At 53.6% G+C, this 26805-nt stretch overlaps 2 protein-coding genes across 2 annotated transcripts in view; both read left to right on the forward strand.

The window, feature by feature from the left end:
* The window catches only part of CFAP99 (cilia and flagella associated protein 99), a 36647-nt gene extending 36092 nt beyond the window's left edge, over window positions 1-555 (forward strand). Inside the window, exons 15-16 of the mRNA XM_061145134.1 lie at window positions 107-269; window positions 448-555. Of these exons, the coding sequence (XP_061001117.1) occupies window positions 107-269; window positions 448-555 (271 nt within the window). The remainder of the gene's footprint in view (window positions 1-106; window positions 270-447) is intronic.
* A 3055-nt stretch (window positions 556-3610) lies between these two features.
* The window catches only part of RNF4 (ring finger protein 4), a 33717-nt gene continuing 10522 nt past the window's right edge, over window positions 3611-26805 (forward strand). Inside the window, exons 1-4 of the mRNA XM_061145383.1 lie at window positions 3611-3716; window positions 17351-17499; window positions 20403-20517; window positions 24684-24763. Of these exons, the coding sequence (XP_061001366.1) occupies window positions 17491-17499; window positions 20403-20517; window positions 24684-24763 (204 nt within the window). The 5' untranslated portion in view covers window positions 3611-3716; window positions 17351-17490. The remainder of the gene's footprint in view (window positions 3717-17350; window positions 17500-20402; window positions 20518-24683; window positions 24764-26805) is intronic.

A 26805-nucleotide genomic window follows, 5' to 3' on the forward strand; every position in this document is an offset into this window, starting at 1 on the left:
GGAGTGGCTCCCCGGGGATGTGGGGGGGGGTGCTCTCCCCTGGCACCTAAACCCCTCTGGTCCACCGCGGCGGGGCCCTGCTAAGCCGGCCCCTCCGCCCGCCCAGGTGGGAGGAGAAGAAGGCGCGCTGGGCGGCCGCCGGAGCGCCCTCCCAGGACGAGCGTGTGCTCGAGCTGCAGCGCCGGATCCAGGAGAAGGCGGCCGAGCGGCGCGCGCGGGCGGCCTCGGGGCACGTGCCGGCGCCTCGGGCAGTGCGCCCCAAGCAGCGGGTGAGCCCAGGGGCGGCCGCGAGGGCGCGCCGCGAGGGGGTCGGGGACGCCAGCGCGGGACGCGAGGTGCAGGGGTGGGGTGGGGTGGGGTGGGGTGGGGGGGGGGGGGCGCGCCGGAAAGCCGCGTCGGCTGCCGGGGAGCGCCGCGCGCCGACCTCCACCGCCCGCCCGCCCGCAGGCGCAGCTGGAGGCGCAGCGCAGGCTGGAGCTGGAGCGGAGCCGCGAGCGCTGGCTGCGGGCGCAGCAGCCCGGATGCGGGCCCGCGCGCCGCCTGGGGGCCGCCTGAGCCGTGCAGCCTCCCCTCGCCCTCACCCAGGATCCCGGGACCCCAGCCCGAATGAAGACCGCGGGGCCGTGCCGCCTGCCCCGCTCCGCCCGCCTCCGCTCGCCCAGAGCAGGGGTGCCAAATAAAAGGCGGGACGCCCAGTTACTGCGTGGGACAAACATGCTAAGAAAGTATCCGCTGGAATTCAGTTTTATTGGGGCGTCTTGTATCTAATGTGCTAAACATGGCCACCCTGGTCCAGATCCTTGCCCTTCCCCACGCCCGTGCCCGAGTTCCCGGAGCCCGCAGTGCACGTGGAAGCTTGGAATCTCCGTTCTCCGCCCGGACTTAGGTGGCCTAATCCGGGAACCCCCAAGACTGAGTGTGTGGTTGTGCGGGCGCAAACAGAGGTGGCCAGGATACTGAGTCACTGCCAGCTGGCCCTTCTTGCGCCTGATCTCCTAAACCTCAGGGGGGTGGGGGGACTGTCCCCCATGCCCCTTCTGCTGGTGAGACCGCCAGTGCTCCGAGAGGTGAAGTGAACTGCCGGGAGCCCTGGGACCCAAAGCTAGGCCTGGAGGCCTTTAGAGTAAGGCCCTGCCTTCCCCAGCCTCACGGAAGGAATGAGGTTGGAGCCACTGGGCAGGCGCGCTGGCCCAGGGCCTGGACAGGAACATATTGATTACCCTGCTCCTCAGACCCAGGCCTGGGCTGCAGGTGCGTGGCTGAGGACCAGCTGGCTGAGTGAAGACTGCGCAGTGTGCTGCGGGTCCTGGGAGAGGATGGGCAAGCTGGTGGGGTGCAAGGCAGTAGGGCAGGGGCTGCACAATGCCAGGGGATGGATGTCCAGGAGAGGGACCCCATACTCACAGCCTCCTTGGGCCTGCGGAGAAGAGGGCACCTCAGAGCAGGGAGGCAGGACCCCAGGGCACATCCAGACCAGAAGGGTGGACATCCAACAGTGACAGGAACAGACTAAAGACCAGAGTTCTCCCCCAACATTCTCAACTGTGTCAGAACCTCAGGACTGCCCCGCAACCGAGGCTGGTAAAAAGAGGAGTTTCCTACCTCCCTGTCAAATTAGAGCTGGGGGCAGATTAAATTTCATTCTTTAAAAAAAATGGCATTTCTTACATCCTTTGTTGAGTCATTCAAACCCATTTCACTTGATCCTGAGGGAATACACTAATGATGACCTGTCCCAAGAGAGTCCCTCAGGAGTCAGATGGCTCCAAAAGGGGGATTGTCACCTTCCTTAACTGGTAATTCAAAAGTAGGGTGAACTTCAGGACATGCCTGATCCAAGAGCTCTGACTCCAAGCTGGTAGCAGTTCCAATCTCACAGCGTCTGGAGGAAGGGCCATCTCTCCCTGGCAGCTCTCTTAGGAGGGAAACCTCTCTGTCCTCCAAGCCTTGAGCTGTAGCCTCATTGGATTGAACATGCTCTGCTGAACAAGTTCCTGCAGTGGGGGAAGGTCTGCATGGGGGCCCAAAGCAGGCCCTGTGACAAAGGGAGAGAATTTCTCCTCACCTGTCTGACTGGACTCTGGAGCAGGGGCAGAAGTGGTGGCCCAGCAAACTCAGGGTGTTATTGGGAGTGATGCTGGTTGGTAGTCCACAGGGTACCCACCTGCCCTCCTGGACTGGGCGGCTGCTCAGAGCACCTTGAGAGAACCTGGGGCTTCTGTTCATATAGACCCCATGGAACCTGGAGGGCAGCTCTTGGGCCATCTCCTGAGTTTATGGCCTGAGGGCCTGTCTTGTGGGGTAAACAGATAGCAACATGTTCCTTGCCTTGTAACTTCCCATCAGGAGGCAGAGTTTCATCTTCCCCCGTCCTTGAATCTGAGATGACTTGCTTTGGCTCATAGGGTCCAGCAGGAGTGGCCGTGTGCCAGGTGACAGCCTGGACCTCAGGTGGCCTTGGAGGTCCCTCTAGTTCTTCACCTGGCCACAGTGTGGGCCTGTCCCGGGTGGCATGGTCCTATTGGGATGATCTGGTATTCTCAGAACAAGAGAGACAAGCTGGGCTCTTTTCTGGTTGCCAAATCCATGCCCATGCCCAGTTCTGGGAGCTAAACTCGAGGAAGCCACCACCAGGCTCTCTAATCCCCATTCTGACATGCAGCCCCACCAGGGCTGGCACGCACCTTTGCTCAGAGTTGGGTCTTAGGACCCCCTGAGATAGGCACCGCTGTCTTCTCCATACAACAGGCCAGGGAACCTTGAGACCTGCCTGAACCCTGGAGCTGGGATTCAAACTTAGGCAGGAGCGATCCAGGGTCCACACTCTCTGACTCCGGGAGACCTCCAGCCCGCTTTCCCAGGACCTGGCTGGGCCGGAAGCCGGCGGGAGTTCTCCTCCGTCTTCAGCCCTTTCCTGACACCTACAGCCTTCAGAATAATCAAGACTCTCAGCCTGACAGCCGGGTCCTCCAAGGTCTGCCTCTTGCCTCCCGCGACCCCCGTTGCTCCCAACCCCTGCACCCTGGCATACTGGGCAGCCTTCAGCTCTCTGGTCATGCGTGCCCACCTTTGCCCACCCAGGCCCCCTTTTCCTGGAACTGCTCTCCTCCATTCTAGTCCTTTGGATGCTCAGCTAGCTCCCTCCGGGGAGCCCTCCCAGACGGCCCGGTTGAGTGCCTCCCCCGGCTTCCCACAGATGGGCCAGTCTGTGCTTCCCTCCCTCCTTCCCATCTCTGCCAGCAGCCCGGTAAAGGCCCGGGATCGCGGGGACCAGTCGCGCGCGAGTCCAGGGCCTGGCGCGGCCAGGAAGCCAGACTGGAGGCGACGCAGATCCCCGGGAACCTAGGCCGAGAGAGGGGCGTGTTCCAGCCCGGACCACGACTCCCGGGAGGCCTTGCGCGCCGAGAGGCGCCGGCCGCTCCTCTCGCGGGAAGGTAGGAGCTTTTTTTTTGAGTTCGCGGGCGTGGGCGGGGCCGGAAGCAAGGCGCGTTTCAAAGTGGTGATAGATGGTTTTCTTATCCAATAGGGTTGAAAATAGAGCCCCCTCCACGGGCGGACCACGGGAGTTAGGGACGGCGGTGGCCAGTAGGGAGGCGCGGGGGCGGGGCCGAGGCCCCCGGAGAGGAAGTGGGTCGGTGCTGAGGCGGCGGCGGCGGCGGCGTCGTCTGCTAGAGGTCTTCTCTGAAGCGGCTCGTGGAGGTGCTTCCCTCGCTCGAGTGCGTCGACCGCAGCGCCCGCTGAGCCACCCCGGCGCCAGGCAGGGCTCGGCTTCGCGGGGGGAGCGGGCGGCAAGCCAGTGCCGAGCGGGTTCCGGGGGTTTTTGTGGCCTCGCGCGGCCTGAGGAGGCCTCGGCGCCGCGTCCCGAGGAGCCGCCGGGGCGCGGCCGACCCCGCTCGGGCCCCGACCCACGGCCGAAAACCTCTCCCAGGGCCCCGCGCGGGGGTCGCAGGAACCCGGAGCGGGCGCGGAAGTGGGGAGGCCTCGCCGCGGGTGTCGGCCGCCCCGGGCAGGCCGCAGCCTGGGCGCCCCGGTCTTAGCTTCGCCGGGGAAACGGAGGCGGCGGGGCGGGGAGGGGCGCGTCCAAGGTCACCGGGAAGGCCGGTGGGGGCGCCGCTCGCGGGCCGGCGCGGGCGTGCGGGAGGCCGGGCGAAGGTTTCGTCCCTGCCGAGGCCGCCGCCTTTGTGTGCTCGCGCCGCCGCCGCCGCGGGCTGGCGAGTCGGCCGGGCCGCCGGGCGGAGCCGCCTCCAGACTGGGCCGGGGCTGGCACGCTCGAGGCGGGGGCGGGGGGCAGAGCTCAGCGGGTCTTAGGCTCCGCGCGCTGGCCGGACGCGTGGCCGCCGAGGCCTGCGGCTGAGCCCGCGGCGGGCGCCTGGAGACAGGTGCCTGAAGCCCAGGACTGGGCGCAGGCCGCTTTCCACGTCTTGACCCGTCGAGGGAAAAGGGAAGAGTTCAGAGCCTTGGTAGGCGTTTTCTTGGGGTGTTGGCTTTTGTGTAACTCCAGCCCCTGCCCGTCGACTGTCACGGCCATACCTTCCTGCTTCTGTGCCACTTTTCTTGGAACCAGACCTGGGGTCTCCAGCTATGTGGTCCTTCACTCTGTGCTCCAGCTTAGGCTGCCTTAGTGGCCGGGAAGACTGAAGCGGTCTGCCCAAGGTCACAGCCTCGGTTCCCTGCCTGCAGAACTAGACCTTTGAACTTAGTGACCGGGAGCTTGGGGGCCGACTGGTTATGAAAGATAGAAAAGTTGAAGGGAATCGTTTGGCTTTGTTTTTCTGGTGGTTTGTTTTTTGAGGGGTTGGGGTGGTTTCCCCTGTTGAGTTTGAGAGCATTCAAATAGTGCTACGATCTGTATGGCCTGAACTTGAGCTTCCAACTTGGACTCAGATCTTGCTTCAGTGCAGTGTTTGTAAACCTTTCACATTGATGACTCCCCTCCATTCCCAGCCCTTTTTACACATTGTTTTCCTAATTGTTCTCACCAAACAATTGTTCGCTGCAGAATGTTAATGCTGCCTTCCTACTGTAGGCTCTCTTTATGAGCTATATGCGTAATTATGCTTTGCACATAAAAAGAAGGGGCTTCCCCCCTTTTAAGAATTCATACATTAATATTTTAAGTGACCACATTTTGAGGTCTTCTGTGTGCCAAGCTTTGCTTGGACGAAAATAGGCGTGGTACAGGCCCTGATGGAGTTGAGGAGCCAGAGTGGAGAGAATGAGGGGTATTCCCCAAGGTTGAAACATCAGATGGGGCTGGAGAGGTAGCAGGAACTAGAATACAGAAGGTCTGTGGTGCACCTCCACAATGAGGAATTCAGGATTTATCTTAAGGCCAAGTGGGAAATCACTAAGTTGAGTTCTAAGGAGGGAACTTAACAGGGTTAGATTTGCGTTTTAGAAAAACCGCTGTTCTGTGAGAAGGATGGTTAGAAAGGTGGACAAAACTAGTTGCTTCAGGACGAGTTAGGAAGAGAGAAGGGTAGCTTGGGCCAGGGTAGTGACTAGGGGTGTTCCCAGGTGATGCAAGTGGTCAAGAATCGGCAAGAGATGCAAGACATTTGCGTTTGATTCTTAGGTCGGGAAGATCCCCTGGAGAAGGAAATGGCATCCCACTCCAGTATTCTTGCCTGGAAAATTCCATGGATGGAGGAACCTGGTGGGCCATAGCCCATGGAGTTGCAAAGAGTCAGACACTACTGAGCGTGCACACACACAGGGACCAGTCACTGAACTTGGTGATGCCAGTCATGGAAGTTCTTTACTGACTTTTTACTTAAAAGCTTTTAGCAAAGTCCGTGTCTGGGAGTTTATACCCTTGCCAGTTTCTGGGAAAGACTTGGGGTGCTGCTTGATGAAAATATATGCACAAGTTGGTTGGTTTGTATGTGTTCCTATGTATATGTTAACCCATGTCTTATTTTGGAATGATTTATGTACACTTTTCACTATCCCCAAATTACGGGGTTTTGAGGGATAAGGTGGCTCAAGGTGGCTCCTGTAGAATATCGTAAGGTTGACTGTTGTTGAGTGAGATATGAATCACATGTGCTCTTCTGACTTATCTTTCCTAAATAGCTTGTTTCTTAGAAGAACTTTGGGAATTTTAGAGCAAGGCATTTTGAGGTTTCCTCTCTAAGGAGGAAGGCCCAGAGCACAGATTCCGCCTCACCCCAGGGTTAAAGGTCAAGTGTGAGTAAATGTGGGGTTAAGATGGAGGGTGCCGCTCCACAGGGATGGGGAATTTTCTTTGGAAGGGTTGTTTTTTTTTCCCCCCAGGCATAAGTAAGTCTTGGCAGGTTTATTGAATACCTCTTTGTGAAGAGAAGGAAAGGCTTGGGAACGTTTCAGAATGAGTATTATCAGTAGCCTGCTTGTGCAAAAGAGAAGTGACCATCAGGCTTTCCTGTACTCCAGAAACCACATGGTTTCCTGACGTGCCCAGTAGGGTACCTTAACAGCAGAGTGTGCCTCCGGATCGCTGAGTAGATTGGCTTGCTCTGTAGATTTTCTTGACAATCACAAATTTAAAATGAAAGGATAGCTCCTGAATGGCGTTATTACCTGTTAATGCCGTTTTGTTTGGGAATTATAATCTTTTCTTTTTGGTGTTTATTTATGTGACTGCACCAAATCTTGGTTGTGGCCGAGGGGGTCTTTAGTCTTCACTGCTGCATGTGAACTCTTGTAGTCGGGGCATGTGGGACCCAGTTTCCTGATCAAGGATCAAATCCAGGCCCCCTGTATTGGGAGCTCGGAAACTTAGCCACTGGACCTCAGTGAAGTCCTTGGAATCATAATTTCTAGTAGTAGGAGTGTGACTCAGATGTCTCTAAGGGTTACTCTAGGTTTGTGATGTAATAATCCTGTCTACTGTTTAGGAGTCTCTACCGCTAAAAAATCCACCCTGCCCGGTAGTTTGGGTTAGCTCCATCTTCTGTGTCCTGAAGCACGGGAGAGGCAGAGTCACTTACCCAAGTTCATACAGTTAGTAAGCAGACCTAGCATCTGAACCTCAGACCCCAATGTCTTTGTTCCTTTTGCTGGACTTTTTTAGTGTTTATTGTTACATTTCTTTTTCAAGGAAGGTTTACCCAGAAAGGGTCTAATTATAAATATTCTCGAGAAACTTAATTTTCAGTAATTGCATTGTACTCTTGAGTCTAGTTTCTCTTCCTGAATGACCCCCTCCCCCAAGAAAGTGGTCTCACGACCTGGGGATTTTCCTGTCTGCTGCACCTCTCTTCTCATTTTAACCAAACCGTTGCTGAATTCTGCTGCTTGCTATAGCAGACCAATATAAAGTTTGCTGCTTTTCTGAACACCTTCTTGATATTTTTCAATTCTTAACTAATATTTTAAAACATAAGGTTGTGGCCTCTTTTTTTCAAGTTGAAAATGCTTCAGATAGAGATGTTGTGTCCTATTCTCCCATGAGGGTCTTCTGGTTTTAAATGTTCCTTTGTTTCCTGATGGTGACTGCATTTTTATTTGCAGTGTAATAAGGCTCCATTTCCCCATCTTTTTTCCCACCTCAGAACACTCTGTGCCGTCTTGAAGAATCTGCCATCTCTTTCATCTCTTTCAAGTGTCTCATGAGGTTGGTAATTTAATTTCAATGGGAAAAAAAATCATTTAGCTACCATGTTTGTGCCAAATGCTGTTCAAAGAAGAGGGCATACCCTGATGGGTTTTGACATAGAGTTATGTTTAGCAGATGGAGTGCAACAGAAACAACAGAGGACGAGGAGTGACAGAAATGTACGTAACGTTTCTTTGAGGTCGACCTAGAAGAATGAGCAGTTCTCCAAAGTGGGATGGGGTAGGAGACCCTCGCAGGCGAGGTAACAGTGTATATCAGATTACAGTGCTGGGACTGGCATCCACAGTACCCAAAGTGAGGCAGTCATTTCTCTGTTGGTTTGTTTTAAGTCAGTGTATTCAAATATAGTTGATTTTACTCAATTCTGCTCTCACCAGTTGTTTGGAAGCAAGGATTAATTCCAGCAGGATTGATATTTTACGGAACAGGTTGAATATAATGGGGCTGTTGAGTTTAGTGTGCATAATTTCACAAAGAAAGTTGAACTCAGCTGAACCAAGCCACAGAGACCATGTACACCTCAGACACCTATCAGCTGTATCAATTCACTGTGTGTTTGAGCCACACCCCCTGCACATCTGATGTTACAACACCCTGTTTCCCAATAACTCACAAGCCACAGACTTGGTAAAGTGCCACGGTTATTATGGTATATGGGCATTTCTTAACCATTTAATTTGTCTAACTGTACTGCCGCTTTTGTTAGGTATGTGTGGGTATGTGTGTGAAATTGTCCAAATTTTGGAGTGTTGTACCCCTAATTCCACTTTTACCCAAAAACTCTATACACCTTTTATATTGTATAGTGATTTTTAGGAAGACCTGTGTCTGTCACTGCAAGTGAGGCCAGACCGCTTAGTGGTTGGCTATACACATGAAGGCAGTGGGTGCGGTCTTCTGGGGACATTTGTCATGTCCTTGGGTCCCTTGGAGTCTGGCAGATGTTTTTGAGCTCCCATTTAAAGTTTTGACTTCTCTGGCCCACTGAACGTTCTTCCTCCTGCTTTGCTGCTTTGTCTTTAGAACATCCCCAATGTTCCCTTTCTAATAGGTGCTTGCTGTCCTGGGAGCCAAGGACCATTGACTTATTTTAGTTCCGAGGAAGAGAGTTGGAGAGAATCTGGATTCCACCACCAAGATGAATGTCTTTAAAGAATTGGGTTTGGCTTGCCACTTGGTGATGGCATGTATGCACCCTTTAGCCAGCCCACGTGTGTATCTGCCTGAATAGAAGGCCATTCCTTGGCTGAGGACCCCTGGGGGCAGAGCTATTTGAGACCAGCTCCCCTCTTAGGGCTTCCCTGGTGGCTCAGATGGTAAAGCGTCTGCCTGCGATGTGGGAGACCCGGTTCGATCCCTGGGTCGGGAATATCCCCTGGAAAAGGAAATGGCTACCCACTCCAGTACTCTTGGCTGGAAAATCCCGTGGATGGGGAGCCTGGCTGGCTACAGCCCATGGGGCTGCACAGAGTCAGATACGACAGAGCACCTTCCCTTTGTTTCTGGTTTCTTTCCCTTCATATCCAAATGGGGGGATTCTCTCTGGAGGGCACCACTGGGCTGCTGCCGGCTGTAGGTGAAGGCCAGAGAACCGTATCTATGAGCTGCTGACGCCCCCGGCCACCACCACAGTCTGCATCTTGGCCTTCCTGGCTTAGTCCACACACGTGCACCCCCTCAGCCCACCTCAGGTTCGTGGTTCAGCGGAAGCCGCAAAGGTTCCTAGCTTTGTGCTTTGGTGCCCTCCGCACAAGCCTAGCATGCCTCCTTCCTGGGAGTTTTAGGGTCTGTCTTTTTGGCCTCTGGTATGTTTTCAGCCTCTGGTGGAAATGGATCCTGAGGTTTCCTTCATTATATTTCTCTTGCTCCTGACCCCCTGCAGTACCTTTGTTTGTATTAATATCACGAGCCCTTCCCCGCCCCCCGCCCCCCACCTGCTGCACCCCCCCCCCCTGCCCCCCAGCCCAGGCCAGGATGACTGAAAGAAAATGAGAAGTTAGTTAGGGGGTCAGGGGTGGGGCAGCTACTGAGCTGTGCTTCTGTATAACCCAGAGAAACCTGCAAAGGAGTGGTCGCAGGACCAAGTAGGCAACTTCTTACTTCCAAAATTAATTGGTTGAACTTGGTGTCTATTGATATCCCTCCCACTTGTGAAAACCTTCCAAACCTATTACCGATACAACCTTGGGAGATAATGGCTTTGGAGAATTGAGGTACCCCCTCCCTGCCAGGCTCTAGGGCTTTCACTGACAAAGGGTCAGCCTAATGTTTGGGGGGGGATTTGTCTTAACCCTGCATGTGAAGCTGTGGAGAAATTCCTGAGAAGAGCTTCATCGAGAAGAGGGTGAGCCAGCACTCTGGTGATGTTAGAGTCATAGGTATGTTTTGGAGGTAGCAGAGCTTGGAGGAGACTGAGGGTCCTCCCGCAGGTAACCTTCTTACAAATGTTTCTCAGCTGTACCCACAGCAGTGCATTTCTGAATACCTGATTAAATCCTTTTAAAAGCATACAGGAAAGAAAAGGAAGATGAAGTTTATTTTTTAATTTTTGTGTTGTGGTAAAATATGCATAATGTAAAATAGACCATCTGAACCACTTGTAGGTGTTCAGTGGTATTAAGTAAATCCACCTTGTTGTGCCGCCCTCACCATCTATCTCCAGAACCTTTTGCATCCTCCCAGGCAGGAACTCTGTATTCATTAAAGTAAAACTCCTTGTCCCCCAGCCTCTGGCAATTACCATTCTACTTTCTGTCTCTGAATTTGATGTCTTGGGACTTCATGTAAGAGGAATTATGCAGTATTTACCCTTTTGTGTCTGTCTTCACTAACTAAGCATAATGTCTTCAGGGTTCTTTTTCTTAAGGCTGAATAATACTCTTTTTACTTAATTTTCCTTTTTTAACTGATTTTCAGAAAACTGAAGTTCATTCTTAATTCTGGGCCCTTGAACCTCAAGGCCGGATTATAAACAAAAGTAGAACATCTCTTTACCCAAAGAGTTGTTCTTTTTCTCTAGTAGAAGCAAAACAATCCTCATCGGGTCCTTTGTTTGGAGAAAAGGGGAAAATTTCCTTGACTGACAAATCGCTGAGCAGGTGTGAAGTCCCCTGGTGCCCCTTTCAGTTCTCTGAGACTGACTGGCTTGGTCAGGGTCACGCAGTAAATGTGTCTCAGACCCAGTTGTGTGTCTCCGGGCACAGTCAGCTGCTCTCTGTCTTTGCCAAGTCTAGTCCCTGTGGAGCCCCAGGGGAGAGGGTGGGTGGCCGCTGGGCCTCCTTCAGGCATCGGTAACTGGGAGGGGGCTGCCCCACGCCTCCCTGCTGGCTCTCCAGCTTCCTGTCCGCCTGGGCAGGGGTGGTCAGCCATGTCCTGCCAAGTCTCTTCTGGAAGTGAGTTGAGCTTGCTGAGAGCAGAAATGTTTGTTCCAGTTCCTTCTGGGGTGGGAAGTTTGCTTTGCTCTCATCTAGTAGCACTCACACTTGTGAGAAGAGCTGTGGTTACCGGCTTTTCTGATGTGATAACCTGTTTATTACTTAGTTTATTGATTGTCTTTCCACTTAGAATGTATGCTCCGTGAGTGTCTGTTTTGTTCACCATTGTAAATCCAATCCCTGAAGCAATGCCTGACTCAGAGTAAGCCCCATGCAAAGAATTGTTGAATTACTCAACTGGGATGGTTCCGTCCAGGGTGCTAGAACCTACTGGGCACTTTGATTCAGTATCACAGCTGCGAGGTAGGGGCTATTTTTCCCACATGGAAGATGGTAAAACTGAGGCATGGAGGTCAAGTGTGTGTGCAAGGCTCGGGATCATTTGGCCAGTCTCATGATTGGTTTCTATAAAGTGCACCCTCCTTTGTATAAGCAGGAGGCTCTTAATTTTTATTAAGTTCTCAGGCCTGGTCGTTGATGTGACGGTGACATCAGTGTTCATTTAAGAAGCTTTGGTGAGGACTTACCAGTTCTCCCGCGGTTAGGACTCCGTGCTCTCACTACTGAGTGCCCAGCTTTGATCCCTGATGGGGAACTAAGATCTCACCAGCTGCAAGGCTGGCTGCAAACTTTAAATAAACTTTAAAAACGTGTGACCTAGACAGTTGGTACTAGCCAGGGCCTCGGTGTCTAATCAGTTGCTGATAAATCGGCCTCTCATTGATGAGACTATAGGTGGAGGCTTCTCTGCTTTTACCATGCCGGCGTTGAGTCAGACTCACTGTGCTCCTGTCTTAGAATAGCTTCGTGAGTTGACAGAGATCCGCTCTGTAACTGCCACACACAGGGAGTACGTGACCCGAGGTGGCTGCCTCGTCTCCCGGTCGGACACACACAAGTAGCCACTGTAGAGCCCAGATCGCAGCAGCCTCACCTGCCCTGGTGGCTGAGGGTCCTTGGGCCGGCCGTGGGCCCTGGCTGGACAGCGCGCCTGGCCCAGACAGCTCCCTGGGGCCCTGCAGCTTCTTTGTTTTCTGGAACACCCTTTCCCTGCCCCTTTTCTGCTGATCCCTCCTTTCTTGGCTCCTGGGACAATAAGACCACAGGATCCAGCTGCAGTCAACACTGCCCAACAGTTTCTAGCCGTGATGCATGTAGACATTCTCATGTAATCAAATGCACAGAGGCATCACATACATATGATCGTGTGTCACCCCTACTAGTGTTGGGGGGGTCATCTTTCATGTCCATAGTAGCCTCCTGGGAAAAAATCAACCTCTGGCAATAACGTCATGATTGAGTAGACCGTTAAACTTGTGAGAACGCTGAAGGTACTAACCTTCGCACCTCCCCGCTGCCATCCAGTCGGGTGGTCTCACTTCTCTCCACACTTGCCACTATCTCCAAGCCACACAGCTCTCTTCTGCCTGGGTCGCTCCACGCCTCCGTGCGGGTCTGCGTTCTGACTCGTCCAGGCTCTCACAGGCCTCCTCGCACAGGTGGTGCCGTCTCTGCATGAACCCTTGCCTGCCCTGTCCCGGGAGGCCTGTGGGCCTCAGGGCTCCCACACAGCACGCTGCACATCTCGGGCAGATCCTCTCTTCCCTTTGGGTGGCCCTGCCCACCGATGTGTTTGTTGAATAGCTCCATCACTTGGGGCCTCGTCTTCAGTGTCACTTCCTCCAGGCAGCCCAGTTTGGCCCTCCGTAACAGCTTGGGCCTCCACTTGCTTGGTCATCCATGAGCAGCTCCCTGTGGCCAGCTCACTGGCCTCATTCTAGGTCTGCCTGTTTACTGCTGCTTTCTCCTTGAAATGCCAGCTTTTGTCTAACTGATAGCCAAGTTTTCCAGACTGTCTTTCTGCCTTGTGATTCTCTTTTCAGGTTTTTTTTTTTTTTCTTACCTGACTTCCCAAATTGTAACACAGATTCTAAAACCTCTACCTCCACCCTAGTTCTCTCTCCTGGGTTTTTCAGCTGCCTTTGGACCTTTCTCCTTGGATACCCACGTGCAGCATTTCTAAAACTAAGGTGTCTGCCTTGTTTATCCCTTTCCTAGCCCGGTTCTGTGGCGTCACTCCCATGGAATAGCCAGATAGATAACCTTGCAAGGGCTGGTCTTCCCTCACCTTCCTGTCAGAGCGTTAGGGGGTCCTGGCATCTGGCCTTCTTGACCATTCCCAGTGCCACCCTCTACTCCTGGTCTTTTCTTAGTGGCAGGGACAACATTAACCACCCTCTCTCACTTCTGAGCCACTCACTGCTTCAGTAACCAAGAACATCTCCTTTGGGCAAAGGATTAGCTAGGTGCAAAGTGGACAGAGCTCTGACCTCTGGCACTTCTTCAGGTGAGGCATGCTGAATAACTGCACAGTTTGCCTTGGAAACCACGGTGGGGGGATGTTGCTGAGATGAAGTGCTGGCATGTTGGAAGGAGTTCCTGGACACTAAGTTTGAGAAACCTGGAAAACACCCATGTTCCATATTGTTCCTAGAATTAATACATCTGATTCTGGCTTGTATTTGTGTTTTTAAGACTGGGTGTTCTGGTGTCAAACTGCCCTGGTTTAAATCCAGACTTGGTGTTTACTAGGTGTGGACTGTGGGCAAGTTACTTAACCCCTGATCATTCTTAGCTCCCTTGTATGTGAAATGGTCACCATAATAGTGTCTGCCTCCTTGTTGGGTGAGAGGAAGATTATACAAGATGGTGTGTGGAGAGCGCTTTAGTGTCTTGCACACAGAAATGACCTCTAAGTTTGAGCTGTTGTTAGTTTCACTATTCTAGTGGCTTCTATTACCTGCATGACCCAGAACGCTTTGTAGTTGGTGAGGGCCATATTTCCCACAGCCCCTGGTCTCTCTGTCCACACACTGCACTTCCATGTTCGCAAACTGGCCTGCTGGGGAGACCCTCCCCCAACCCGGGTCTCCCCACCTCCACACTCTGGTGAAACCCAGCCCCTTGGCAGATTTCCCTGAGGCTGGCCTTACACCCTTTTATGTTCTCTGACCGCTGACCTTTATTATCCCCTAAAGGAGAGCCCGGTATGGAACAAGCTGTTGGGTTGGGTTGGGGCGTGGGAGGGTGTATCCAAGCCTGGGGCTGCAGGTGGGTGGCAGAGAGCGGGGAGGGTGGGCTCGCCGAGGAGTGGGGAACGCTCTGGCACAGCGGCCGGATGCGTCTGGAGCCACCATGTTTGAAAACCTAAAACTTAAAACAAGGAGGAGGCAAGAGGCTTTGGAGCAACCAAGGTTTGTGCATTTATTTCCTTGTGCTCAGCAGACAGGTCACTGTCAGTGACATTTGTATCAGATTCTTCTCAATTCTGAGAGAGACTGCTGGGATCGATGAGTTCTGGATTAGGATCCAGGAAGCCCGGTGGCTCTAGAACCACATGTGATCTGGTCTTGTGAGTCCCCAGGGGCTGTGGAGGTGCCGCCGCCTCCCGTGCTCACCAGGTGGACTGTCTTCATCTCTGCTTGGGGAGGCGCTTGTGCCAGTCGCGAGTGAGGGCACCCCTGGGCCGGCCTGAGGGTGTCAGGCGAGGTCATGCCGTAGGCCAGTCGCGAGCCTCCTTGGAGAGAGTGAGACAGCGAAGAGACTGTCTGCGGCACTTGTGGAGCCGGGGGAGGCTCGGGGAGGGCGATGTGCGTGCTTACGGCTGATGCTGATGTGCAGCAGAATCCAGCACAGCATTGTGAAGCGGCTACCCGCTGATGGAAAGTAAACTACTTGGGGTCTGAGTGGATAATGCGGGCGGGGGCATGCCTGGATGCGAACTGCCGGGTGCTGGAGAAAGGCTCAGCTGGCTGGACGCTCCCTCAGTGGGGCTGCTCCTGGAGAACCTCTGGCCTCTCCCGGTCCTCTTGGTTTCCCTTGCCCCGGGCTCGTATGCCCCAGTTATTGCGACATCTGAGCTGTCTGCTGGCACCCACCCCAGACAGGAGCTGGTGGCTGGATGTATTCACTGCTGCATTCCCAGGACAGGAGCCCTGCTGATGAGTGCATGATGTGGGGAGACGTGCAGCCCGTGGGTCCGTGTTGGAGCTGGTCAGGTGCGGCGATCCACAGCCTCTTAGGGCTGTGCAGTGGGCGGTGCAGGCGGAGAGACCGCAAGGCTGTGCTGGCAGAGCAGGTCTTTGAGCCTGGAAAGTGCGCGGTACCGGTCCAGGTGCTCTTTGTATTAGCTCCTGTAATCCTCACACACCGTTGAGGTCGGTGCTGTCTTGTTTTAGAGACAAGCAAATAAGGCCTGGGCTTCCCTGATGGCTTAGCGGTAAAGAACTCACCTACCGATGCTGGAGACATAGGTTCGATCCCTGGTCTGGGAAGATCCCCTGGAGAAGGAAATGACAATGCTCTCCAGTATTCTTGCCTGGAGAATCCATTGGACATAGGAGCCTGGCAGGCTGCAGTCCATGGGGTGTCAGAGTCGGACACAACTGAGTGACTAAACAACAAATAAGGCACAGAGAAGTTCAGAGTCTCGCCCAAGGTCACAAGTAGGGGTTTGGAAGTGTGACCCCTGTCCATGGTGTCTGGCTGTGGAGATATGCTCTAACTGAAAGGCCAGATGGCCTCCACAGGCCATGCTTAGGGGTCGGGACTTGATGGGGACCTCGGGAAAGGCTGTGGGGTCAGCTGCTGTCTCCAAGATATGTTGGCAGTATGGTAGAAGGGTTCCAGGCTGGGGGGACCGTGTGGAGGAGGTGGCAGCACTGGGGATGAGAAGAAGGGGGTTGACAGAGGTCCCGTGTCTCACATGTGTATGATTGGTCCTCTCCAGCTCCCAGGCCGTGTCCTAGACAGGCCTTCCCGTGGCGTGGCCTACAGTGGCCCCCCTAGCCTTGCCTCGGGACTTGTGAGCCCCATCCTAGACCTACTGAATCCGAATCTAGTTTAACAAACCCTCCAGGCGAGTGAGCCTCACGCAGGCTCCACTTTGAGAACGCCTGTCCTTGTGCACACCACTGTCACCCCGGACGGGCTGACCCAGGCCGCCGCTCCCTCTGCCTCTCGGGTCCCTCGGCCTTGCCCCGTGCAGGGTCCTCTCCCACCAGGAGCCCGTCGACTCTGACTGCACCCTGACTCCTGCCTGCACGTTTTGGCCACTCCTTCACTGCTTTCGCCACTGCCTCCCTGAACTCAGATCTGCAGGGTTCGTCCCCACCTTCCGCGGGCCCTGAGCAAACCAAGGGCCTCCCATTCTCCAGGAGCCTCCGCACCTGCTGCGCTCTCTGCCCTTCCCGGAGCCTGCCTGGCTTCCTGACCCACAATTGCTTAGTTCTTCTCCGCTCATCTGTTGCCAGTGGCAGAGTCTCAGCTGGGCACGCAGGGTGGGTCAGGGTTGGTGGCCCTTGTCTCCTCCCCTGAATCATGGGCACCTGCAGCAGGCCCCAGTTCCCAGTTGTGGGGAGAGGCGGAGGCTCTTTCCTTCCTGGGATTGTGCCGTCACATGGAGCAGTTCTGGTTTTCGTCGTCTTCCCAGAAGCTAGCACAGGACTCTGCAGGGGTTTCTTGTCTTTGTGTGTGTGTATCTGGGGGGGTCCTTTTCTTTATTGATCTCTTGATTACTCCAGAGAGGATTCAAGAAGGGAGGGGGCTTCAGCGTCACCCACCCTCCCAGTTGGCAGGAGCCTCAGAGCGTGTGCAGTGAGGCAGGGTCACTGCATCCAAGGAAGCTGTGAATGAGAGGCCGGAGCTCAGTGTCCCCAGCCTCTCACAGTCACAGTCATAGGGCAATAGCTGCTTTCCTAAGCCTGAGTGAGGCAAGCCACGTCCTCACAGATTGTGCAAAAGGGTTCAGGATTTCTCCTTTCGTAACAGAGACCTGGGCTTTGTCCCTTCTGCCTGCTCCCCCAGTGGGTCACAGGTCATCACCATTCGGCTGCCTGGAACAGCCTAACTAGAGCTGGTTGCCCAGTGACCAGCAGCTGCCTGGCACCCTGCCGTTTGCATTTTGTCTCCTGGCACAGCCTGGGGGAGGTGGGCACAACTTTGACAAGGCCAGAGCCCGTCTTAGCCTCATGGGGGTGACCCCAGACAGGCAGGGAGGGGGCCGTGGGCCGAGGAGCATCTGTGTGAGTTTCAGCAGCCAGAAGGGCAAGGGGTGACCTCATGGTCCTGCTTGCAGGCTGTGGGGTCACGCGGTCCTGTCTTCTGCAAGGGTGTGTATCTCCCACGGAGGATGTGGGTTAGGACGTGATTGCGCAAAGTGCGCAGCTGACAGAAAGGACCAGTAGACGATTGAGCTGAAATGTCTCGTCAATAATGCGGGTGCAGCATTTGTCAACTTGACACCTTTATTTTCCAGGGCTTGAAGATTCTGGAAATCTGCTGGGGTGCAGATCCCTGTGCTAGTCAGAAGATGAGTAACCAGCAGGCATGAGAGGCTGAGGCCAGGCCTGGTCTAGACTGTGTGTGTTTCTCTGTAGGTTGGCACCGAGGATCACCATGAGTACGGTGAGTTTTACAAGTTCATGGATTCTATTTTTTAAGGCTAAACAACTACTTCATTCCTTGTGTATCTAAATTATGAGAGTACCATAAAGGTGCTTCTGAGTAACCCACATTCCTGAAAGAGTGTGTATAGGACCTTTCAGTAGTTACAGCAACCTGCTTGCCTTTGGTCAGAGTTTCCAGTGTTTTGGTTGATGCCCTAAAGACAGAAGGCTGAGAAGGATGGCCAAGGGTTTGAAATTTTACGCGTTCAGAGCAGCTGCTGGCATCCTGGAAATATTAGGGCTCTGGTTTATTTAATTATTTGCAACCCAGTGTTCCGTTTTCCCTTCTGTTTCTTTCCCCTGTGTGGTCCTAATCTGACGCCGGCGTCGGCGGTGGTCATAGCCCTGGGTGAGTTCTCTCAGGCTCAGTGGCCAGAGTTGGTCACTGTAACTGCCGTTTTAGACGACAGATGTAGCTCTGGTTTGTTGTAACCCAGATGTCACTGGGAGCCTCTTGAGTCCAGAAAGTGCTTGACGGTCCCCCTCCCCGCTTTACTGCCTACTAACGATGCTGCGCATGTGATCTAAACTCAGAACAGCTGTTTTCTGAAACAGAGCATTCCCAGCCGGTGGACCAGCTGTGACACTCATCCTCTCTCCAGGTTCTAGAACTGTAGGGGTGGCAGCGGGGAGGATAAGGCTGACCAGTCAGTTCCCAGGGTGAAGAGTGGTAGAAATCCTGTAGATGTTGTCCTGGCCCAGCTCCTTCCCCTTGGTCCATCCCTTCTGACCACTGCAGTCCCCACTGTATTCCAGGCCCCTGGACCTGCCCTTTAAAGGCCAGGTGACCTCCCACCTCAGTCCCTTACCTGCAGGGAAGCCTCCTAAACCTGGGCACCTCCCCTCAGAGGCCACACTCTGAACAGACAGCAGTGTGGCCCCTTGTGGGAGGCTGTGAAGAAGCTGGTTAGACTCTCCTTGGGGCAGTGTGAATGAGGTGTGGCGGTGATCAGGCGGTCAGTTTTAACCCAGGCTGCGGCCCTCTGAGGGCCCTGCTGGTAAACGGCAGGAGAGCATGACGAGAATCATGGGCGGGGCGGGGGCAGAGCCGTCCTCAGATTCTAGGCTGTCTGAGCCTGGCCTCTAGGGCGTGCGGGTGGAAGAGGAAAAGGCGTAGAAGTATAGGGGGCTTCTTGTGGGGAAGGAGGGAGGAGGACGGGGACACGAGATGGTCAGCAGGAGGGCTCCAGGGAGGTCCTCATGGTGGAGCCGCCAGTTGAGGAGGTCCCTCAAAGCTGTGTGAGAGCTGGTTCAGTGAAGAGGGAAGGGGCCGGTGGTCCAGGCAGGGAGAGGCTGAAAGAGGAGAGGACTGTTGTTGGGTTGAGGTGCGGGTTAGCAGGACACGTCGCTATGGTGACAGGACAGGGTTTTTAGGGTTCCGCACCCAGACTGTGGCCAGGATCCATGACTACTGCTTCCTGCCTGGGAGAAGCCGCCCAGCGGGGACTGAAGGGTTCTATTCAGCAGTGTCTGCTGAGAAAGACTTGGTCCTTTTCCAAGGAAGGACGCTATCAGGACAACTGCAAAGAGAGTGGGGTAGAGCCTTAGGTAATCTGGTAGCTGCTGGGGAAACTTAGAAACACCAGGCGGTAGCCTCACCTCTGGCCTGAGGGATGGAGCGGCTCCCTGCTGCGGAGTTCAGCATGCTGCTGCCCCTGGCCTCCAGGCCTCCAGGGGCTGGGAGGCAGCTCCTCGGGCAGCCATCGGATGAGAGCGGTGGTTAGAACACGGAGAGAAGCCGGCTTCTCTGTTGCCAGCGAGGACTGGGCTGGGTGAGGGGTACTCCTCAGTCTTATGTGGATCCCGAGGACGCTTGCCTGTCCTGCCAGCGTGTCCAAGGTTAGGATGCCTGGTGAGGCACGATAGTGTAGTAATGGCATCTTCGGCCAGCGCTCCGTACTGTGCATGCGCCTCATCCGTAGGAGAGCTCTGTGAGGCTGGTACTGGTGAGGAGGTTTAGACTTGGTAGGTAGTGACTGCCCATATCGCCCATTGTGGACAGAGTGGGCCCAGTGCCACTGAGGAGCAGGACAAGGCAGGGAGGAGCGCTGAAACGGAGCTGGGGTTGGTCGGGGCCGCACAGGGCGCGGTAACAAAGCTATGTCAGATGGAGGCTCCGTCTCTGGAGGAACACCGCAGTGGGCAGGCCAGATGTGCTGGAGCGCGTTGGTACCCGGCTGGAGGACTCGGAAGCCTGACTCGGGGTCTGAGCTGCAGACATGCTGATGAACAGTCTAACCTTCCAGAAGGCGTGTCTCTCTGGAAGCCTGTAGGAACTAAAACTGGTTCTTGCATAGCATAAAGAGCTCTACTCCGTACTCTGTAACGGTCTCTGTGGGGAAAGAATCTTAAAAAAAAAAAAAGATACATATATAAGTGATTTACTTTGCTGTATGGCAGAAATTAACACTGTAAGTCAACTATACTCCAATGAAAAATTTTTAAATTCTCATTGCAAGAAAAAATAAAAACTTTGGTTCTTGGAGCTGTGGGGAGTGGTTATTAGGGTGTAAACTACAACTTGATAGTATTATAAAAATTTAGAGGCCAGAACCCTTTCCCAAAAAAAGACCTGCTTTTCACAGGGACTAGAAACTTGGGAAACTGAAGGTCTTGGGCTGAAAGACAGAAAGTGCTCAGTGGGGTCAAATACAAATCCAAGGGAAATAGGTCTGTAACTTTTGGTTAAAAGAACGGGTTTCTGGTCTAATTCCAACCTGGACCAGAGGCCTCCATAGAGTTATATGTCACGTACTTTTGATGGACCAACAGTCTGTATAACAGAAGCTTTTTAATTTTTCTAACTGAAATCTTACTGGTCAGAAGCTATTGAACTGTTTCTTTTCCCCTGAAAACCCTCAGAGAAAGCGTCGTGGTGGGACAGTAAATTCTAGACAAGCCCAGAAGCGAACTCGGGAAACCACCTCCCCACCTGAGATGGCCTTGGAGGCAGAACCTATAGAGCTCGTGGAAAGCGGTAAGATTGCCAGGAACCCTGTGACCCTGGGCATCAGTTGGCAGCCACCGGCCTGGTGCAGGCTACGCAGCCTGTGGGCTCAGTTTCCTCATCTGAAACGGGGGATCGGGGGTGTGTGTGTGTGTATGTATGAGGATAATGGCGTGTGTCTGTGTGAGGATAAAGGCATACATGTATGAGGATAATGTCTGTGTGAGGATAATGGCATGTGTGTGTACACAGATTGTGTGTGTGTGTGTATAGGAGGGTAATGGCGTGTGTGTGTGAGGATAATGGCATGTGTGTTTATGAGGATAATAGCATATGTACACACGTGGATAATGGTGTGTGTGTGTATGAGGATAATGGCATGTGTGTGCGTGCAGATAAAGGCATATATATGTATGAGGATAATGTGTGTGTGATGATAATGGCATGTGTGTGTACACAGATAATGTGTGTGTGTGTGTGTGTGTGTGTAGGAGGGTAATGGGTGTGTGTAGGAGGGTAATGGCGTGTGCGTATATATGAGGATAATGGTGTGTGTGTGTATGTGTGTATATGAGGAGAATGGGGTGTGTGTGCGTGGATAATGATAAGTCTATGTATATGGGGATAATGGTGTGCATGGATAATGGTGTGTGTGTGTGTGTATAGGAGGATAATGGCATGTGTGCGTGCGTGGATAATGGTGTGTGTGTGTGTATAGGAGGATAATGGCATGTGTGCGTGCGTGGATAATGGGGGGGGTGTGTGTGTGTATGCGGATTATGGCATGTGTGTGAGGATAATTGTGCACATGGATGGTGTGTGTGCATGCGGATAATGAATGGCATGTGTGTATATAAGGATAATGGCATGTCTGTATGTGAGGATCATGGCGTGTGTGTGTGGATAATGGCGTGTGTGTGTATGAAAATAATGGCATATGTGCACACGCAGATAAATGGCTTGTGTGTGTGTGAGGATAATGACGTGTGTGAACACATGAATGATGCGGCGGCTGTGTGTGCGTGTGTGGATCATGGCATGTGTGTTTGTGAGGATAATTGTGCGCGTGGATGATGATGTGTGCATGCGGATAATGAATGGCATGTGTGTACAGAAGGATAATGGCATGTCTGTATGTGAGGATCATGGCATGTGTGTGTGTGTGGATAACGGCGTGTGTGTGTGGATAATGGCGTGTGTGTGTATGAAGATAATGGCGCATGTGTGAGGATCATGACGTGTGTGCGGATCATGGCGTGTGTGAACACATGAATAATGGGGCGGGTGTGTGTGTGTGGATCGTGGCGTGTGTGTGGATCATGGCGTGTGTGAACACATGAATAACGGGGTGGCTCTGTGTGTGTGTGCGGATCATGGCGTATGTGAACACATGAATAATGGGGCGGCTGTGTGTGTGTGTGTGTGTGTGTGTGTGTGTGTGTGTGTGGATCATGACGTATGTGAACACATGAATAATGGAGCAGCTGTGTGTGTGTGTGTTTGTGTGGATCATGGCGTGTGTGCGGATCATGGCATGTGAACACATGAATAATGGGGCGGCTGTGTGTGTGTGTGTGTGTGTGTGTATCATGGCGTATGTGAACACATAAATAATGGCGGCTGTGTGTGTGTGTGTGTGTGTGTGTGTGTGTGTGTGTGGATCATGGCGTGTGTGAACACATGAATAATGGGGCGGCTGTGTGTATGTGTGGATCATGGCGTGTGTGAACACATGAATAATGGGGCGGCTGTGTGTGTGTGTGTGGATCATGGCGTGTGTGAACACATGAATAATGGGGCGGCTGTGTGTGTGTGTGGATCATGGCGTGTGTGAACACATGAATAATGGGGTGGCTGTGTGTGTGTGTGCAGATCATGGCGTGTGTGAACACGTGAATAATGGGGCAGCTGTGTGTGTGTGTGTGTGGATCATGGCGTGTGTGCAGGTCATGGTGTGTGTGAACACATGAGTAATGGGGTGGCTGTGTGTGTGTGTGTGTGTGTATCATGGCGTGTGTGTGAATCATGGCGTGTGTGAACACATGAATAATGGGGCGGCTGTGTGTGTGTGTGCAGATCATGGCGTGTGTGAACACATGAGTAATGGGGCGGGTGTGTGTGTGTGGATCATGGCGTGTGTGAACACATGAATAATGGGGTGGCTGTGTGTGTGTGTGTGGATCATGGCGTGTGTGAACACATGAATAATGGGGCGGCTGTGTGTGTGTGTATGTGTGGATCATGGTGTGTGTGCGGATCATGGCGTATGTGAACACATGAGTAATGGGGCGGCTGTGTGTGTGTGTGCAGATCATGGCGTGTGTGAACACATGAGTAATGGGGCGGCTGTGTGTGTGTGTGCAGATCATGGCGTGTGTGAACACATGAATAATGGGGCGGCTGTGTGTGTGTGTGTGTGTGTGTGTATCATGGCGTGTGTGTGTGCAGTAGCTCTGTAGAGCTCTTCTAGCTCTGAAATGAGTCGGTGACATGGAACACTTGGAACTTGCTTGGCAGATGGCACTGTACAAGGTTCCGCTCAGTCACTGTGTTTGTAAGACCTATGATCTCAGACTCACTGGTCACAATGAAAGCCGGAGTGAGCCCGAGCTGCCCCTGCGCCTCACCAGCTGTCCTTTGAGGCTGCACAGCGTGGATGTGGACACTGTCTGGGTCCACCTTTTCTCTTTGAAGTTGTGTCTCAAATTACTTGGCCTCAGGAAGTACTCAGGTTTCTTCTCTCGTTCATTAGGACAGACAGTTGCCCCAGAAGGCAGACCTGTGTACAGACCTTCCTGGGTTGGAGGGCATTAGGTGCAGGCAGAGGCAGGTTGACTTCTTCCCCTCCACTTGCCCTCTCAGGGGAGTGGCGGACGGCCTGTCTGGTCCCTCTGCTCTGCACACGGTAAGGTTGCTTTCATAATTACGAGGCATGAAAACTGACACTTGGAGAGAAGCGGCTGGCCTGAGGTCATGTCATGGTCCTTCAGGGAGTGAAGCCCTCCGCGTTGTCTCTATGGTCTCTGACCTCACTTCTGATGGACTTGTGCAGCCCTGGGCCACCCCGCTTCCCCTGCCCACCCCCCCAGCAGGTGCTCAGCCCACACGTGCTTCTCGAAGGGCTGAGACTCTCCAGCCTGGCTGAGGCCCACTGCTCTCCACTGTGGCATTTTCCGTCCTCGGTTAGCCTCACGCCCACATGCAGGACTCCATGCACAAGCTACCCTTTGGCATATTTTTTATTGTTAGAACCCAAAATTGTGTTCACCAGAAAGAGAAACAGTTCTGTAAGTTGTGATAGATCCATTATGGACCGTTCTTTAAAAGAAATAAAATCATTTTGTATAATTTACGTTGGAATCTTTGATATATTATGGTTTTTATTCCTGTGAACTTTTTAATCCAGGAGAACAAAAATTTGAATATGTTAAATGTATTACAAGTCACATTCCCCAAATATTAACTATTATTTCTAGAACTTCTTCTCTCCTACTTTTTAATGTTACTAATAATAGAAACAAAGATGGTTGTAAATCTTTCAGTTTATAGAAATGGAGGTTGTACACTGCCAGACCTCAGTGCTGGTAACCGTTTGGCACAAGTCCTTCCCACTTGGCCCGTGCGTGGGTAGACATGCACTGTATTCTTGGGCTCAAAGGCAAGTTGCAGGACAGGCTCAACCTCTCTTGGCAAGTTGGGGCTTTGGGGGGCCAGTGAGTAAACCGTTGTGGCCCAGCCAAGTTGTGAAGCGCTGGCAGGCTGAGTGAGATGGAAGGGCAACTGATGAAGAGTGCAGCCTGTGCCGTGCCGAGCGCAGCCTGACCTGAGGTCGGGGAGCGGAGCTGTCAGGCAGACCCGCCCCAGAGCCCGAGCCCAGCACGCTTGGTCCCTTCCTGGCTGTGCACCCCCACCCACCCTGGGTGACCCGCTGCCTCTCCGCTGTGAATGAGCAGGGGTGGGGTGTGGAGGTCAGCAGTGGCAGCGTGACGCCCCGGGGAGGGGTGGTGTATTGGTTAAAACCACACAGTGGTGTTCAGAGCAGGACTCGGGGGGTGGTCACTGCTTGCCCCTTTACCGCTGTGCTTTAGGGGTGTTAGTTTTGTTTAAGCCGTGTTCTGTTAGTTGTCATATTAATGAAACTGAGCAGTATGCCTTCACTTTCCCTCTAAAGCTTGTTAAAATGCTTTATTTTGAAGCGGGAGACGAAATAGTGGACCTCACATGTGAATCTTTAGAGCCTGTGGTCGTCGACCTGACTCACAATGACTCTGTCGTGGTAAGTGGGGGAGCCTGAGCGTTGGCGCTCTCGGCGGTGGGCCCCTGGCTGGCACGTCTGAAGGCCTTGGTCACAGGTTACAGCACTCAAGGTGGAAAATGTTTCAGGAAAATCAATTCTTGTGACTTTATTGCTTTAATTAATCACAAGTGAGCCTCCTTTGCATAGCTGGGGAGAACTCTGAGGCTTGGTCTCTCTTTAGTCCCTGATTCCACCTTTAATACCAGCTGCATGACCTTGGGCAAGTTACTTAATCTCCTTCACTTGTCCATAAAATGAGGATAATGCCATCCGTGTCAGTAGGGTACTGTGAGGATTAGAAGAATCCTGTGTTTGAGTGCCTGGCACCCAACGCCAGGCACTGTAAAGCCCAGTAAACATGAGTTTACACCCTCTTGGCTGGTGGGAATGGGGATGTTCGCTGAACACTGCCGGGGGGTCTCGAGGCCTGGAAGCCGCTGCTGTGGAGCAGGCAGGCTCCCTGCACTGCCCGCTGGTGCCCGATGGTGCCATGGCTCCCAGATGGTGGAGCCTGGGAGCTGCTGGCCCCCCCCCGCCCCAGGGCACCCGCCTGCCCCTGCGTGGCCTCCAGGAAGGAGACCTGCTCGGGGATGGGGAAGCCGTTCCCGCAGCCCAGCTCCCCCAAGCAGGGCGCCTCCCCGGGTGGGGCTGGGAGTCTGCTCGGCCCGCCCGTGTTCTGAGGGTGCCCTTGTGTCTCAGGATGCTGCTGATAGAGGGCACAGGTGTGCGGAGTGGAGGCAGACCCATGTGAGGGGGCAGTAGGGGTGGTGCTGCTGAGGACTGGTTTTCTGGGGCAGGTGGAGGTTGCTCGGAGCCGAGTCTCCCCTCGGTCTAGGGGCCCATGATCTTGGGGCTATCCTGGCTGTGCTTAGAACCTCAGGGTTACACCGAGAAGCCTTCAAAAGAAGCAAGAGTGTGAGGACAGGGAACTGACCTGACAAGAGATTTACACTCTGGGCCCAGTTTGAAACTGCTGGGCTGTCTGGCTGTGTGTCCGTCTGTTGCATTCTGCCCCCACCCCACCCCACCCCCCCAGAGGCCAGGCAGCTGCTCCTGCTGAGCCTGTCAGCTGTCCCAGCACTGGGGACACCGCTCCTGAGCAGGAGGCAGTCATTTCCCTGGAGATAAGTCTCAGTGGCTTAGCTGTCAGTGGTCCCCGTTGGGCCTGTGAGTGTTTTCTAAGGCGCATACATCCAGCTTTGCTGCTGTTCCTGGCAAGCTCCCTGAGGTTCTGAGAAGACAGATGAGTCTGGCACCTGGGCTGATGCCTGCAGCTCCGTTGCTGATTGACACTTCAGAGTGCCGCCAGTCCTTCTTGCCCCCAGCACTTGGTGTCCACCTGTAGTGTGCCAGGCCCTGGGGAGATGGCCAGGATTCTGCCCGCAAGGGGACGCCGATGGCTGCTGCTGAGTGACAAGCCAGCGTCGTCATACCCCTTCTGCGCCCTGATTCTTTTCTGATGGTTGCTCTGCCTGCCTGCGTGGGCTGCTTTTCTGAGTGCTCTAGCCTCCTCCTGTGGCCTGGGCTGTGGAGAGTCACCGGGAGACACTGGACAGGAAAGCTGGCACTGGGGGCGGTGGGGAGCCTGGGCAGGTGGTTGGGTGGAGGGGAGACCAGCCTGAGAAGCAGGGGTCCCGGGTTCTGGTGGAGGATTCCCCTCCCTGTGGCCTCAGTGTTCCCAGATATAGAATAATTGGGATTTGATAGCATCCCTTTTAGTCTAATCGTTCATTTTTTGTTGATAATTATTTTAACAAGTCCAAACTCCAGTTTTAAAATTTACACTGAGAAGTATATCTAGGCTGAAATTCTCACTAAGCAGATCCACTTGGAATACCTAGTAATATTACCGACTCAAGACGAGGGGCCTCTATTAGAGGGGTTACAAGTTTAGGGTTACCTCAGATGCCACATTCAGGAGAGTGAAATGATTGTGTTGTTTCCCAGATTGGGGTAATCTTACCAGCCCCTCAGAATCCAGGGGGTAGACTAAGTGTATGTACCACTTGGACCCTGTCTGG

Source organism: Dama dama, chromosome 6, assembly GCF_033118175.1.
Source record: "Dama dama isolate Ldn47 chromosome 6, ASM3311817v1, whole genome shotgun sequence".
NCBI classification, from domain to species: domain Eukaryota; kingdom Metazoa; phylum Chordata; class Mammalia; order Artiodactyla; family Cervidae; genus Dama; species Dama dama.